This window comes from Papaver somniferum, chromosome 8 (genome assembly GCF_003573695.1).
Source record: "Papaver somniferum cultivar HN1 chromosome 8, ASM357369v1, whole genome shotgun sequence".
In the NCBI taxonomy this organism is placed as follows: Eukaryota; Viridiplantae; Streptophyta; class Magnoliopsida; order Ranunculales; family Papaveraceae; genus Papaver; species Papaver somniferum.
In genome coordinates, this window is record NC_039365.1 from 37,537,060 (window position 1) to 37,551,123 (window position 14,064).

At 34.2% G+C, this 14,064-nt stretch overlaps 1 protein-coding gene across 1 annotated transcript; it reads right to left on the minus strand.

The window, feature by feature from the left end:
- Positions 1–13,023: 13,023 nt before the first annotated feature.
- LOC113305422 lies at positions 13,024–13,721 on the minus strand. The gene is made up of 2 exons (XM_026554461.1): positions 13,467–13,721; positions 13,024–13,377 (listed from the first exon to the last, which is right to left on the minus strand). The coding sequence occupies exons 1-2, from the start codon at positions 13,719–13,721 to the stop codon at positions 13,024–13,026; spliced, it is 609 nt and encodes a 202-aa protein (XP_026410246.1).
- Between the last annotated feature and the right edge of the window lie 343 nt (positions 13,722–14,064).

Here is a 14,064-nt window from a genome sequence, read left to right on the forward strand (position 1 = left end):
ACAACTAAGACCTATTGTCTCACATATACACACCATATTGATTAAGCCACCGATTCTAATCCTTTTTTACAGAGGGGGATTGGAGAGATTATAAAGCAAACTCGATGCCCAACCAATCGTTTCAAACGAAATATGTACATCCACAAAAATATGTAACAAAATAACGTATCTTCTCAAAGGTACACTTTAAGGCCGAATCTCAAAAAATCATAACAACGCATCACAATTACTATACAATTACTATAAGTCGATAAACCATATGAAGTATTGCAAACCTCACCCTTCACTCAATGCAAGAAAACCAATGTTCTTCCTTGCATCCCATGAAATCAAGTCACTGGGTGTCTGCAATAATAACAAAGACATACAAATTCTGAAAATCCACCATTCCCAGTCTGTCCTATAAAACTACGCTTCCCTTGATAACCAAGAAGGGCTGAAGGCATCATTTATAATTAATGCTAACAGAGATATACATCTATAGGATCATTTACAATCATGATTGTAATTATAATTTTAGTATAGTTATAGGCATAACATATAACGATAATCCCTGCAAATCCATACAAAAAATACAATATAAGCATAACTATAACATAATGCAGCAAAAAAAAGAACTATTTTATTTTCTTGAAAGCGATACAAATTAAATACACGCAAACTAATTTGAATACTTAAAATAGGGCCAGTTCCGACACAATGAATGAGTAAAATGTGATGTTACTTTGCACAACCTTAGTAGTTGGCTATTACCCACTTTTAATAGTACTCCGATGTGGTAATTTTAGTACTCCAAAACTTAAATAGTGATCAACAACAAATGAGCTAGCAGTTGGCTATTACCCCCTTATAAATTAACAAATTTATGCATAATCTACTCCATTTCACTTTCACATAAGTTTATATAGGTTCTAATGGATATGCATAAGCCCATGCAAATTAATTTCAGAATTTCCTGTTGCGGACTCATGTTGAACAACTAACCTATAATCCAAACAAAAAACAACCACTAATGAATAATTTTTTTTGCTTACAGTAAGGTATTGTCCTATCGTAGCAAGGATCTTAAGTCACTGCAATGTGTAAATATATTAGGCTATAACACATAGAGGAGCTTGTGATACGGTTATTAGAATTCAATTACTTGAACCTAGAGAGGAATACATAAACCCCCGACAGATTAGGGGCAAACATGATCGAGATCAAATTTTATACAATTACTCGGCCTCATATATATACCTATTGAGTAAGAACATCCAGAAAAGTTGGTGGTATGATATAGCATTTGAAAAAATATCAAGATATGGAGAAAATAGCTTCAATTCTTAGTTTTCATGTACAAACTTCCAAACGACTGAAATGGTCTCTTTAAGATGCATGTATATCATTGCGTAAATCATTATTAAACTATAATACTTTTCCTATCAGATTAAGCCCGTTAATATTTCTTTTCGTTACCACCTCTGCGCCGTATACACAGATAAATATATGGATGGTTAGAGCTATTTCACATAGTAGTTGATGAAATTAGTAATAAGCAAACAAATTAAAACATACTAACCGTTTATGAAATCAAATAGGTCTCTACGCTGCTTTGTGAAGATATGCATAAAATTTTTGACACCTCTCAAGAACCCATTTATGATAAAATACAACTACTAATGCTTTTACTGACTTTTAAAACATAAGCTTATTAACTCGCATTCGTAATCCATGTCTGTTTGCCATCATCTCATAGCTGAATAAAACAATTGGTTAAGGGAATTTGAAAGAGAACCCCGAGTAAAAAGTAGATGCATTTTACTGACCTCTGCTGATAAGTACTGGCTAAACTCTATATGATCTTGTACAACTCATCATCTTCCGATTCATCACCATAAGCGTCTGCTTGTGTTATACGGTTTCTCAGATGTATATATTCATGATTAGTTTTATCCATTCCTCCCATGTTAGACACACTCTCAGCAGCAAGCCATTAATTCAACGTACTCACACTGACAATCAGAATATCCAAGCACTTACATAACCCTGTAAGGCTCAATTCTGTAGTATAAAACACACATTTAATTAATTTTAAAGTTCACACATTCAGGCTTTAAACAAAAAGGAGAGTATAGAAAATATATGAGATTTTGGCCATCAATCAATGAGCAGCGCAACCAAATTCAGAAAGCAGAGTCAATAAATCAACCTGGACTACCAAACATGTGAATTTGTTGTTAGCCATAGAATTATAAACACAGTAAACATATGCTTTACCTAACATATCCTTTTTGTCCTCCCGTGCAAAACGAAAACCAAAAGACGCATATGATTTTGTAACTTCAATATTTTTCATTAGCTTGCAACATACTAAGAACATTAGAAATGCAGTTTCACATATATCTTTTAACCCCGTCTTTTCACTGCCAGGAGGTATGACAGATCTAATTTCAAAAACTAATAACAACCCATGAAAGAAAAGCAAAAAGGATTAAATCCATCATCTCATCCAAGCAAAACAAAAGTTAAATCAATTTCATAACCCCGTTCATTTACAGAGGAGAGGTATAACCAACAACTGCAAAAAAAAAATGATTTAACTATTCAATTTCATCGTCTGAGTTTATCGCATTGCCAGAGGCCCAGAAAGCTCCGAAGGAACAAATATCACTACTCGTGACCACTCTTATTGTCGCATCCATTACGGTATACTGTAACAAAACAAACAAACAAAAACATCAGATTACGAAACCCTAAACTGCAACATGAAGAGAGAGAGAAAAAAAAGAACGTGCAAACAATGAGTTTTGGCCATTGGTCGGGTGCTTTATATAGCGAGTCATCGAGCCTAACATACCATTAGAAAAAAAAAAATTATACCCTTTTTATAATTTTGGAATATGTAATATATTAAAAATAGCTATTATAGTTCTGGATAGTATGCTTTAAAAAGAAACAAATTTGGTGGTTGCAACATTTCTGCTTAAAAGATATCGAGCATATCCTACACGTCTAGGAATATAACCCTTTTTTTAATGTTGTTTTATTTATTTTTGGAATGAATTATGTTAAAAAAATAACTATTGATATCATTCATTGTTTTGCTCTGCACCTTTTTACTTTGTTCACTTGCAATTCATGATTCGATGTTTTTTTACTAAAAATCATCTTCAATACCCCAATGATTTTAGCGATTTTGTATTTTGAATGTTGGATAGGGCTAATTCATTTTTTCGCGGAAAAGAAAGCACGCTTCAATACTTGGGGTAAGTATTTATAACTTTTTGTATTTTAATTTTAATTTTAATTATTCGTCTAAATTTGATCAATGCATTCTTTTTATACTGTAATTGTAAACTGTTTAATTATTAGTCGTTTGAGAATGTAATTAGGGTTAGTTAACTAAAAGTTGTTTGAAAATGTAATTAGGATTGGTTAATTAAAAGATGTGTAATTGGACATTGGACATTTTTATTTTAAATTTTTTTGATTGATTTTATATTGTGATCAAATCGTGATAAACAATATTATCCTGTTGTGACTTTTTGTTTTTAATTTATTGGTAAATTACAATATGTAACTTAATTAGAATCTCCTACTTTTTAATATATTTTTGGCAATTTTATAACTGTTTTAGGTGATATTTTTTCGTCAAATATGATTGGCTGAAAAATATATCGTAGGGCTAAAAGATTCTCCTTCAATTTTATTGGCGGGAATTTAAAATGATGGGGCCAGAATCAACCAGAAACTCAGTTTAATGAGAGCGCTCGAAAAAACTCTATTTTTATATAGAAAATAATATAGACTTCAACAATCCTAAATATTATTTGGACTAGAAAAAGAAACTCATCTAAAATAGGAAAAGGAGATTTCAAATTAAGAAACAAACTAGAATTCGAAAAAGGAGAACTTGTATTATTAAACTAGGACACACAGATGTCCTACGTCATCTTCTCAAACCACTGGTGTGACAGTGGCTGACGTGATGACTACTCCAGTGGTAAGTAATCCCAAATTTGACCACTGGTAAGATGGCAAAGTCTACGACCAACCAAATTTTGGATTGCTTCTATTAGCTGTGATGCCGAGGACCATCAACATGAGATGGTATCCCTATCCCTAGCCTTGGCGCCTCACCTGCGTAAAGTTAGATTAATATACTAACCATAAGACAACAAATTAATATGCATAAGAAAACACAGATCAATAAGATTAGACTCAGTGGACCCATAATAGTTACACAGAATAAAATCTTCAACAATTAAAAAGCCCAACCCCACATTTCAAATTACCAAATATAAAAATAATAATAAACCAATATTTTTAAATCAAATCATCACAAGATTATATTTTCTTATCATGGGTTTAGGATTTCCTGGTGGCTACTTTTTGAATTTGTAATAAAACATGAGACTTCTTTTACCCTTTATCTCCTTTCACTTCATACGCTTGATTCAAGTTTTAACGATAATCCTATCTTGCAAAAATTTATATTTTTAAATATATAAAATTACACATGAATCACATATGAAAAATATGAAATTATATAAGATACTAGTAGGGACATATAATAAAAGTTCTCTGCTTTTATTTGGCTTCAGAAATATATCTGAAAATAACCAAAATTCAAAGAAATTGTGAGTACAATAAATTACTTCAACACGTGGCAAGCGACTAAAAGCCAAAGAGAGATACAACACTACGATGACACATACAAAATCAACTTCAAGGAAGCTTACATATTAATCTACGAGCATTAGAATGATGAAAGTTTTCGCCTTTCCCTCTATAAGGAAAAGGATTAGGTTAGGGAAATGGAGACTTTTTGACAATGAACAAAAAAATAACTTCTATTGAAAGAGAAGAAGTATGGAAAACATATATAAGGGGTTTTGATGTTTGAGTTAATCCATCAGGAATGTGGGAGAGGATGCACAATAAAATAAATAGAAAAGTAGCATTTTCTAAGAGAAAAAAAATGGTTTGTTGAGAAAATCTTATGATTAGTTACTCGCGAAAAGATTTTAATTCCATAAAGATAAAATGGACGCAAGACACGAGAGAATAATTTGCTTCTCCAATCTCTGTGCATTATATTAATTTTTCAAATTATACTAAATAAGTTAAATAGGTACGATTAAACATAAGCCAATAGGGGAGGTGCAACAATAAACAAAATAATATGCTTCAAAAAAGAAAATAACAAACAAAACAAACATTATTGAAAATGATAACGGTTGGATTTACCCAGAAAAAAGGTACTAACCTGCATTGTAAATTATTGCGGTGTAAATGGGAGTTGTGTGGAAAGGATGTTGAAAATTTGAAGTAATAAGAAGAAAAAAAGTTGAGATGATTCTGAAGTTTGAATCAGAATCGTGTATGTTATTGACCGGTAGATGAAGTAGTAGCTGATACATTATTAAATTCTACTTATGCATAATACTAAGTCTGAACCCAACAATGCTAGATATCCCCAATAATATCCCCAAATATTCTTCCAATACGTGTCGTCTTTTTATTGGCCAATGATGTTCAGATGTGGACCAATCATTTCCCAAAGTATAGCTAACTTTTGGTAGCACTATTGATTACTAACCACAATATAAACTTAGAGTAGTTAATAGCTTTAGATATTCAATAAAATGTGGTATCTTTTTAGTATAGTGATGAACATTGCAAGCTGTGAGGAGTAGTCAAGTTCGTTCTTACGCCGGTATGGGGTGCCTAACCCACTCATATGCCATATTAGCTGGCCTGGAAAACTAGTCGTGGCACTGAGAGAATGTAATTAAGCAATCGAGTCTCGATTGTGCACGGTCGGTGATCTATCTATATAAATAGCATCATTCTCCAGTTTTCATGCGCACAAATTTCTTCTTATCTTCTCTATAAAGACCAAACCAGAGCGATCTTTTGCATTTAATTTTTATAAAAATGAGTACAAAAAAAAATAGACAAAGAAAAAGAAACAGAAAAGACAAAGGAAAATAGACTACCGCAATGTAATGGCATCTGCTTTCAAGATAAAGAAAAATAGTTCAAAAATATTAGGCAACTAGTTGGTCCTGGTGTATTCCCGGTGCATATCTATCCATCCCGAGCTATTTGGTTTACCTAAACTAAGAGGTGGGTGGTATGAGATAACCGACGTGTTTGGGCTCCTCCCTGAAGCTATTGAACACTCCTTGCAAAGATATCCTTGGAAGCGTCTATATTTTATGAAAGGCGAAAACCACATGACATAAGTTATGCTAGTTATGGTAGCACATTGGTGGAACATTGCAAATACGTCCGTTTTCAAGGATTTTGAGTGTGGTAAGTTTTATTTTTTCAATTCAGTAGTTAGTTTCATTAGTATTCAATTTTTTGTTTTAGATACAGACTTTAATTATGACCATGTTGTTTGTAGGGTTTATACAGTTGGATTTGTATATGTTGACATAAATAAAATATGATGGTGATTTACTTCAATTTAACCAACTAAAGTGGACATCGGAAGAAATATGGAAACAACTATTTCCATTGTACTCAAATGATACCGAAGAAAAGTCATTCAAATGGCCTAAGAGTGTCTGGGTTGAAGGATTTTTTGAAGCGTTATTCTGTGAAAATGGATGTTAGCAGAGTTGAAGATTATCCCGAGCTTGAACGTATTTTTGTGTTATGGTTGCTAGGCCAAATTATGTTTTCCAATTCTAGATCAGTGACATTAATTGGTTTTCTCGACTCTTTAGAAGACTTAACTAAAGTGCAAAATTATGATGGGGGTTCTGCAGTTTTAGCTGAGCTATACTTCATTCTCAGTGAATGCTCGTGTGTGAATAAAGATAGCTTGAATGGATTTTGGATCGTATTGGAGGTAAAAACCACAATCCCTTTTTATTATTTGATTCATTATCGAGTTAATTATTAAACTGGTGAATGTACTAACATAACAATGTTCATCAATGTTATTTTCAGTATTGGTGGTATACTTACTTCAGGATATGCAAACATGATCCTCACGAAACCTGAATAATTTTTACAGTCATGTACAAGTACAAAGTCGATAACTGGGTCGTTGGTCAAATAACAAGTATAAACATGAGCGTGATTCCATACACTTATATTGATGAGTAACATGAACCAATATCACAAATAATGTTAGAGTTAATAGCCTCAATCGAGTTATGTTTTATGATCCTATTACGGGCCATTGTATTTGGTATTACGAAGAAAGACATATGTTACAGATACAAGGCAAAAAGGTAAAAGAAATCAACTCATTTCCAACTTCAATAATTTCATATGATATTAGATAAGGTTGATAAATAATGGACGATCTTGGGAAGAAGCTGAAGATTTAATCCAAGTCACATATGATGACTTTGATTACTATAGGTTCCAGAAGGTATGCAAACTAAATATTGTTATTTAAATACTTGGGTAGTGTTGATTTTTCAGCACTTGGAAATTGGCCACTTACAAATCTTTCATACCAACCTCCACCACCTATGGGCGAAGCATATACGTATCCTAGCAGTCAAATGAGCTCGTCAAATATGCCTCAAATATATTGGGAAGTCCATACTTTATCTCCCATTGGAGATATTATTATTGTTCCAGTTAGTACTGAAGGTCTGCAGCAGACGTATCCATATTACGGTGTAATGGCATTGCCAAAATAGTATCAGAACTAGCTGAACACTTTAAAGCTTCTTATCGATGGATTCCAGATTTTTTACTTGAGAGAGATGCAGATCCAGAGGGAGAATTTGACTTACGAAATGCTTGAGACTCCGGTAGGAACAAGTTCTCAAATGGGATTAGGTCATGATGACATGTCCCCCTCCGGTAGGGGTCAAAAAAGTCGTGGAGGTCGTATAAATCGTCATTATACTCCTAATTTAGTGGAAGACACACAGGTAGCAGTAACATGAGGATACGTGGAAATGACGGATTTCTGGTTCCAGACCCCTAGTGGTTTCATGCCCCAAGCTCTTGTACTTAATCCAGGTGGTGGCGTAAATATGGATGCATTTAGACAATATGCTATGTATACCCAACATCTACTTCAGCATTTCACCCATTTCAAGCACCTGCCTATCCAATTCAACCATCTCCGATACCATATCAAGGTTATGAATCGCCTGATGCTACTCAACCACCATCTCAGACTCAAGCTGGTGATTTTTCGGAGGATAAAATAGGCTCATAGGAATATATTTTTGTAAATCGTTAGTTTGATAGATATAATTCCTTTTAATGTAATCGCACTTTTATTGGATGACCATTTAATGTAATTGCACTTTTGTTTGATAAATGAAAATCTACTTTTGCATTCATGCTTAAATTAACAATTAAGAAATTAAAACCTATAAACTAAATTAAATTTTGGCAACACTCTTAAGATTTCATAACAACTTCCATATCGGAACTCTTTTCCATGGTTATAGAGCCACTCTGCACGAATCCTTGTTCAATGTTCATCAGGGTTTCACCACTCCTCAAATATAATTTTTAATATTCTTAGAAATTATAGCAAACCGACCACTCAACACCAGCGGATAACGATTGTTGAGGTTCACCGTTTCTTCTTCAAATTTCTGGAAAACGCATCCCCAGAACGACATGACCTGTAGTGCGCTATCAAAGATGGGATGATTGGTAAACAAAACATAATTCCTGCAGATGCATTCATATTATACGGTACTAAAATTGCGCTGATGTGCTCTTATTTGACGCTCTTCTTATTTCATTTTGCACATAGGCTCGTTGTGATGCTCTTTGATTTTCGGCAGCATGTTGCTGTTCTATAAACTGAGCCATGTTCATATTTTGAAAAATTGGAAAATCTAAGAGAATGGGAAGAATGTGTGAGTTGAAATAAAATTATAATTGGGTATTTATAGGGGGGATTATGGCCGTTGGATCAGAATTATTGGGCGATCTAGTGTTCAGTGTAGTCTAGATCGCTAGCGGTGGAGACTCCACCGTTAGGTAGAATCTTGACCTGCTTGGATGAGTGGAAAATTTTCCACTTAGCCAGGTATGTTTTCCACTTTTCCATGCCCATAGTGGGTGCAAAAGTGGCAAACTTGAGGCTTTGCCTCCCCCATATGAACCGACCTTAAAGTCCACAAACTGTTTTACCAGTTCAAACTTGAACTTGTAAATATAGTAACTTATTTTTAATATCTCAATTAACTCGTATACGCGAACTGATTTGCTCAGTTAGTGATTGGTTGATTTTAGATAATACTAGATATTATTTATTTCAGCGTACACGAACTAGTTAATTTTTTATGTTTCATATGTATACGTTTTATTTTCAAATACATAAACAGTTTTTTTTTACAATTCGCGAACTTGTCAATGTAAAAAACTCCAAAGCTATGAGACAAATTTTTAGTTCACAAACTGTCTGTGTAGTTCACAAAAAGATTTGGTCCTAGCTTAGGATCGGTCCTGACTACTTGGGATTGTTCCTTACCAGGGATCGGTCATAAACTTAGGATTGATCCTGGATTCAACTTTCAATTCTAATCTTGACATATGGTCTGAAAAGTAGATGCCAAATATTAATTTATTTTTTCCAATTCATTCGACTGTTATTAAAGAAGAAGCCCTATTAAAGTTGGAGACCTTATTGTTGTTGGTGGATAATGAAATATAAAAGTTTTGAGCTCTTACTTTGATGATGAACTTATTTCTAATAATCCTAATCTTGAATTTCCTTCTGCATACTAAAAATGGAATATCTACTATGAAATTTATTTACAGGGCTTTAACTAATAAGTTGGGGTGATTCTTATCCAATTTGGAAAAATATATTAAACACGAAGTGTCAACCTAGATTTCAACTTTTTTTTTGATGCGAATAGGAAGATTTTATTAACTTGAAACAACTGAATTGTATGACAGCAACTGAGATATAATAAAATCAGGGGGATTATCTAACCAGACCATGTTTACTCTAAACCTTCTGCTATGTTTCGCAAGAACATCAGCAGGTTTATTACATATTCTAGGAACAAAGATACATTCCCATCTATTAAAAGAACAAAGTTTCTCCATAGCATCAAGCAGAATAGACTCACTTTCCCAGGAAATTCCTTGTGCAGCTTTGTTTATGTAGCCGTCAATACCTTGCAGATTCGTTTCAATTATAATGTGTGAAATCTGCAATTCCATACTCCATGTGACTGCCTCATAAAAAGCTAAACATTCTGCTTGCTCTGAGCTTGTTATTCCTGCATAGCATTTGGTGAAGCTTCCTCTCCAGGTACCTACAGAATCACGTAAGACCAAAGAAATACCAGTTAGTCATGTGTTTGAATCAAAAGATGCATCACAGTTAATTTTAACAAAGGGAGCTGCACGTGGTTTCCAATGAGTTTCTATAGGGACAGAATCTGCAACTGCAATACTGTGATTAGTTTGTCTGCTATATAGAGTTTCCAGATAGACTGAAAAACTGAGAGCCTTTTTTGCTACTGCTTGCGGATCTGTCCTCAACTTCTGAAAGTTGATTTCACACCTTGTATTCCATATGTACCAAGTCAACACCATTTCCAAACTAAGCCATTCATTTGTTATACTTTGCTGCAAGTTTGGCTGCATCCAACTCTCAAACATAGTTCCTATATTATTATGTATTCTAGCTAGCACTGTCGATCCACCAGGTATGAGCATCCAGACTGCTCTTGAGAAGTGACAGCTGAATAATACATGCATTATTGTTTCATCATACTGATTGCACAAAGGGCATTGTCTATTGATGTGCTGGCAGTTTCTTGATAGTCTCTCTTTTGTAGGCAATATATCCAGTAAGCACTTACAGAAGAAGTGCTTTATTCGCGGCCAAGTGTTGATGCTCCATAAATCCTTCCATCTGATATTAGTGCCATGCACAATAGATGAAACTTGCACTGCGCCCAAAATTTGTTCATACAGCCTGTTATAAGCTGACTTTAAAGTGAAATTTCCATTGTTAGTTAGTTTCCAAACTAACTTATCCTCTGCAGTATCTGGAATTCTCATACCTATTATCTTATCAGCTGTTGCAGAATCAAATAAGTATCTTACCAGATCAGTGTTCCATTATCTGTTATCATGAAGTATTAACTCATAAACCCAAATGTAAGATTCGATGTCAGCAATTTCTTCTCTAGTTTTTGGAGGATGTTCAAGCCCTATCACCCATATCTCCAGCCAAATCTTTATCTTGGTTCCTTTTCTTAATCTCCACTGACTATTTTTCTTTATAAAGCTAATCTGCTTTCGAATTCCATACCAGGCCCAAGAACAATTCTTCCTTATATTGGCATGAAGGAGACTTGTACAGGGAAAGTATTTGTCCTGTATTTTTTTTCCTCATTGCTTATATGTGTTTGTACCAATCCTCCAGGCACCATGAACAAGTATTGTCTGATTTAAGATCTTTAGATTCCTGAAGCCTTGTCCTCCACAATTCTTATGTAATCCCAAATGTTTCCAGGATATAACATAAATACCTTTTTTATCTTCAAAACCCCACCAGAATTTCCTTTGTGTTGCCTCTATCTTGTTGAGAATATCAACTGGGATTTGAAAACAGCTCATAGAGTAAGTGGGAATAGTGTTTGTCACAGTTTTGACCATGATAGACTACTTTCGGGACATTGGTTGCAGCGATAGTTTTCCCATCCTATGCATTAATATGGTTATTAATGCATTAATATGGTTATTAACTCTGTCCAAGATAGTTTTCCACTTTGAGACATAGTTTTCCCATCCCATGCATTAATATTATTATTAACTCTGTCCAAGATATGCATTAATATGATTTTCCACTTTGAGACATAGTTTTACCATCCCATGCATTAATATGGTTATTAAATCTGTCCAAGATATGTGAAAATCTTTCCTTTTTGTTCTTGCCAATGATGAGAGGTATACCCAAGTATCTTTCATCAGCCTGCATTTTTGGAACCTTCAATCTTCTTGTTAATAATCTACAAAAATTTTGAGGAACTTGAACACTAAAATGAACACATGACTTGTTGAAGTTTACCATTTGTCCTGAGGTAGCACCAAAATATGTAATTATCTTCAACACATTGTTCACATTGTGGAGATCAGCCTTCAAGAGTAAAAGACAATCGTCCGCGAAAAAAGGTGAGATATGGAGGGAGTTGTGGGTGCTATTTTGATGCCTTCGATCCGTTGTTGTTGTTCAGCCTGATATAGTTGTCTAGAAAAAGCCTCTATTGCAATGATGAATAAATAAGGTGATAGAGGATCACCTTGACGTATTCCTCTTGATGGTTGATAGGCAGCACAAGGAGCTCCATTCAATAAGATTGAGATTTTGGTGGTTGTAATACATTGCATAATGAGATTACACCAATCAAGACAAAAACCCATTTGAACCATGACATCCTTAATGAAAGACCACTCAAGCCTATCAAAGGCTTTAGATATGTCTAGCTTTAGAGCTAAATACTTGTCATCTACCTTCTTATCCTTCATTGTATACATGATTTCTTGAGCTAGTTGAATATTGTCTGTGATCTGTTTCCTTGGGACGTACGCTGCTTGGAGTGGAGAAATAATCTTACTCATTAATTTCTTCATATGGAATGTTATAATCTTGGAAATTATTTTGTAAGATGTATTGCATAGAGCAATTGGCCTCAAGTCCGAAGGAAACTGTTTGTTTTTCGTCTTCGGAATTAAAGAGACATTTGTAGCATTTAAACTCTTGAGTAAGTAACCTGTACGGAAAAATTGATGTACCATGTGAATAACGTCCTCCCCAACAACATACCAATGAGACTTGAGAAAACCTGGTGGAAAACCATCAGGCCATGGTGCTTTCCACGACTTCATACTCTTCAAAGATTTGTAGATTTCTACCTCATCAAGCATGCGCATTAACTCTATGTTATCTGCTTCAGTGATAGTAGTCGTAATACAGTATAATAGTTGGTCATTTCTTACTGGCGAACTGGTTGTGTGCAAAGTCCCATAATGTTCAGTTAGTAACTTCTCCAGCTCACTTCTTGATGTGCATCAATGCCCATCTGCATCCTTCAATGCCATGATATTATTTCTTGACCTTCTTTTATTTGCCATAACATGATGGTGTTTTGTATTCCTATCCATCTCTAAATAATAATCTGCTCTTGCATTTTGCCCCCAAAACTCACTTTGGACTTGATGCCAATATTTAATTTGTGTTTCCAACTCTTGGACATGACTTGTTGAATTATTATCTTGAATGCCTTCTTGAATAGCTGCAATTTGTTGATGAAGTAAGAAAATATTACTTTGTATATCTCCAAAATTTTCTCTATTCCACCTGGTTATATATCTCCTTGCAATGATAAGTCTTCTAGATAACTTATAAGCATCTGAGCCATTAACCTGCTGATTCCAGGCAGCTTGCACTTCAGCTTTTAAAGAATCGTCTCTTTCATAACATTGAAAGTACTTCCAATTTCTTTTTTTGTCACCATCATTATATGAAGAGTCCAAATGATTGGACGATGATCTGATCCAAGTTGAGGCAGGTGAATAAGTTTTGCATCCGGAAAATGAAGAACCCATTCTGCATTTGTAAGTGCCTTGTCAAGTCTAGATCTTCGAATTCCACCGCCACACACATTAGAAGACCATGCAAAAGACCTACCAGTATAGCTCATATCATCCAAACCCACCTCCTGAATTAATTGAATATAAGGAGGATCCCTTGAAGATGAAGAGACCATATTAGAAGTATTACTCAAAACCCTGCTAGAATTACGTGAAGAAATTCTATCTTCATTATGAAAAACCAGATTCAAATCTCCAATGATAACCCAAGGCTGTTGGATAGAAAAATTGCTAGGTTTTCAACTCTTCTTATGGAAGATTTTTTCTAATGTTTCCTACTTAATAGTAAAATTGCTAGGTTTTCACATAAAACATCACCTTGTTGTTGTTTGTGCTATAACAACCATGTTGGTTAAACACCCTTTCTAAGTTGTTTTATGATTTTCTCTTGGGTTAATTATTCCTTTTAATTTTTGTTTCTAACTTGTATTATATATGGTTGGTTTCAAAATCTTTTTT